Source organism: Suncus etruscus, unplaced genomic scaffold (genome assembly GCF_024139225.1).
Source record: "Suncus etruscus isolate mSunEtr1 unplaced genomic scaffold, mSunEtr1.pri.cur scaffold_76_ctg1, whole genome shotgun sequence".
Taxonomy (NCBI): Eukaryota; Metazoa; Chordata; class Mammalia; order Eulipotyphla; family Soricidae; genus Suncus; species Suncus etruscus.
In genome coordinates, this window is record NW_026060398.1 from 23757 (window position 1) to 27702 (window position 3946).

The following is a 3946-nucleotide window of genomic DNA, read 5'->3' on the forward strand; positions in this document are numbered from 1 at the left end:
CCCATATGGTCCCCAAACCAGGAGAGATTTCTGAGTGCAAAGTCAGGAGAAACCCCTGAGCATCACCAGGTGTGGCCACCCCCCCCCCCAAAGAAAAGAACTGAATTTTAAGCCTCTCAATTTATTGTTCTTCCATCCTTTGGTTGTTTTGTAAATTTTATCTTAACAAGAATAAACCATGTAAGAATAATAAAATTATGATCCATAATATTTGTTTTTGGAGGCCACACTTGGCAGTGCACTCAAAAAATCACTCCTGACAGGCATAAAGGACCATATGGTATGCTGGGGATCAACCCAGGTTAGCCATTTTCAAGACAGATCTTACTCACTGTGTCCCTGTCCTGGTCCAGAATCTTAACAATGCCATTTAACATGTAAATATGTTTCTGAATTTGATTAGTAATATAGGGGAAGTAATTGATTATTAAATGTAAGGTCATTCATTATATGCTAACTATAAATTTCCAAAGCTCTGTGATTTATTTTGTTAATTCAATATTAATTATTTTGTTAGCTCAGCAAGTCAGATTTTATTCATTTATTTTTCTTCAAATATCCTTGATGTACATATAAGTTTAGGTATCCATGGGATACTTGGTAATGTATATGTTCTATCTGGATAGAACGCAACATGTCATACATTGGTATAAAAGAAATGGAATTTAATAATGATCAGTCATGTGTGATAGACACACTCTGTAAATAGGAAGACAGTTCACATGATGCTGCTATAGAATGATCTGACATAAATATTTCATAAAGAACTTTCCTAGTGAATTGTGCAATTCCATAGATAAGCTATGCCATAACCCAATCTGGATATTTGATCTTTTTTTGTTTTGTTTTAGGGCCACACCTGGTACTCAGAAGTTACTCCTACCTCTGCACTCAGAAATCACTCCTGGCAGGCTTGAAGGACCATATAGGATGCCAGGGATAGAAACTGGGTTGGCCATATGCAACACAAATGCCTTACCCACTGTACTATTGCTCTGGCCCTGGATATTCAACATTTTAAGAAACATAAGTATTCTAATAACTATCCACTCTACCATTCAATAATAAATTCAATCATAAATAAACTATATAAGACCAGGGTTTCTTATGTGTTTTCCATTCATGACCTGAGAAATTCAACATGAGTAGTGTTTCCAGAATCAATTCAAATTCACAATGCAGTTGACTTTTAATTATTCTTGGTTGTCACACAATCAGAAACCTTTTGCAAATACCAAAATTCCCACAATCCCCACATTCATTTATATGACTCCATGCAAGATTTTGACCCATGGCGTAAGAAGATAGATGTTAAATAATTTGATTTAAGGTGGCTGAAGATAAATTCTTGTGAGCAGATATAATCATCAATGCCAAAAATAACAGCTGCAATTTTTCTGGCACCTGATCTGATTTGGAAACAGCACTCATAATTATTCTATTACTCCAGTTCATTTCACACAATGATTTTAAATAGGCTCTGTTAGGTCTCCAAAAGAGAACTATTGAGGTTGGAAGGACCTGACCTTTGTGCTGTTCCCTATAATACTATGTTTCTCAGTCACATGAAGAATTCTAAAATTCCTTCTGAATTATTCTTTGATTTATGAGGTTGTTATGAACATTAGAAAACACAAAATAAATTACCTTAATGTTATTTTTGTGCCTTCACCAAATTTATAAATGGGAGTGATTTTGTTTTGTCATGGAAAATATTGTATCTGTAGGTAGAAGATATATAGCTGAGCTTTCAAAATAGAATCAGAAAGCTTTCTTGGTTAGAAAGAGAAGAAAACTTAACAAACCAAGTCAGAAAACTGAATACAATGTAATAGAAAACCCAGGAAGTGAATAGAAGTCCTATATCCACAACCTGAACAGATAATAATGTGTGACACTAAAAATTTTCTCTTGTGATTATGAATGCTTAAGACCCAGGACATTGGTTAATTTTAGAGCTGCTGTCCCCAAGAATGTGTTCATAGCCCTCTTTATGTCCTTATTTCTGAGACTGTAGATGAAGGGATTCATCATGGGCATGACAACTGTGTACATCACAGAGGCAATGGCACTGGGGTGTGAGTCCTTGGAAACAGCAGAGCTCAGATACACACCAACAGCTGTACAGTAGGACAAGGAGACAACAGAGAGATGAGAGGCACAGGTGGAAAATGCCTTATACTTTCCGTTAGCTGAAGAGATTCCAGTAATGGAGGCAACAATCTTAGTATAAGAATACACGATCCCTGTGAGGGGAACAGCTCCTGCCATCCCAGCTCCAAAGTACATCACCATACTGTTAATAAAGGTGTCAGAACAGGCACGTTCTATCACCTGATTGAGTTCACAGAAAAAGTGGGGGATTTCCAGGTCTGTACAGAAAGAGAGACGTAACACCATGAGGGTGTGTAACAAGGAATGCAGAGCGCTTATAATCCAAGACACCAGAAGTAGGGTTCCACAGAACCTGGGGTTCATGATGACAGTGTAATGCAGGGGGTGACAAATGGCCACAAAACGGTCATAGGCCATTATAGACAGAAGACTGTTGTCCATCCCTAAAAAGAGTATGAAAAAGTACAGCTGACTGAGGCAGCCTTGATAGGTGATAACTCTACTCTGTGTCTGTATATTAAATAGTATCTTGGGGATGGTGGTTGAAGTGAAGCTTATGTCAATGAAGGATAAATTGGAGAGGAAGAAATACATGGGTGTATGGAGATGGGAGTCAGAGATGGTGGTCAGGATGATGAGCAGGCTTCCAAAAATTGTGATCAAGTACATGGAGAGGAGAAATCCAAATGTGAGGGGCTGTAGTTCTGGGTCCTTTGATAACCCCAAAAGAAAAAATTCTATAGTTTGTGTATCATTGTCTACTACCATGAGATGATTTTTACAACTAGAAATGAAAAAAAAAGAATTGGATTAAATTTTATACAAATGAACATTTCACAGAAACTAAAACTTTACCATTTATTTGTTGCAATTAAAAATAAATTTTCATTTCTTATGTGATCTAAATGCCTTTAAGATCTTTTCTCCCACGAGGTCATACATATATTAGTTTATTGATACATTTTTTTCACACATTTTAGAGCTTGTTGCATACTAAAATCCAACTCTTTTCTAGGCAAGATAACAGGGAGTTACTATTTTCAAGTGATAAAAGTTTCTACTTCCAAATTATATAGATGAATGTAAAGAAATAAAAATTTGTTGTCTGAAATTCAATCAGACATTATGAAAAAAGAGTGGATGTATCAAAGAATATATGATAGTGCTACTTTATAAATAGCAAATTCTGGAAGACTCATGAAAAGTTGTCATCTGTTTAGAGACACCAAGGAATTACTAGCAAGTACATGAGATTATCTGGACTAATATGTGCTCTGTTGAGCAAAAATGAGAATATTTAGCTTTTCCCAGGTATATCAGAATAAATAGAAGGACCCTGTAGAGTGAGTTTCAAGAAAGCATGATGAGAGGTTGCTGAGAAGGTAGAAGCCTGAATATCCCTGATATAGCTATTATTACTTCAAGTCAAGACTCCATTACTCATTGATTATTGGACCTTTAAATTTATTGTCTAGGGATTAGGTGAATAAAATTGGGTTCCCTATTTACTTCCATATCTATTGACTAAACACTTTGGAATTTGTACTTATAAACTTATTTTGAAAGAGCTAGGACCCCAGATACCTATTTATTTACAGTGAATGTGTTGAGTTTTTTCAACATCAAATTCCATTGTGGCTTCCTTGAATCTCTCAAGATCTATAGTAAATCCCTTTATACACTGATTTCTCTCTGGGCTGTAGCTGTAGACAGCTTGGAATATGCCACCTTCTCTCCCATTCAAAGCCTTACCTGTTATCCACAATGATTGAGCAAATTATTCCTGAATATTTTCTTTCTTTCTCTTTCTTTCTTTTTTTAGGAGAGGTCA

General features: G+C 35.9%; 1 protein-coding gene across 1 annotated transcript; it reads right to left on the bottom strand.

Moving 5' to 3' along the window:
* Positions 1–1917: 1917 nt before the first annotated feature.
* Positions 1918–2883, bottom strand: LOC126000710 (olfactory receptor-like protein OLF4). The gene has a single exon (XM_049767855.1). It carries the CDS (start codon positions 2881–2883, stop codon positions 1918–1920), a length of 966 nt encoding a protein of 321 aa, XP_049623812.1.
* Between the last annotated feature and the right edge of the window lie 1063 nt (positions 2884–3946).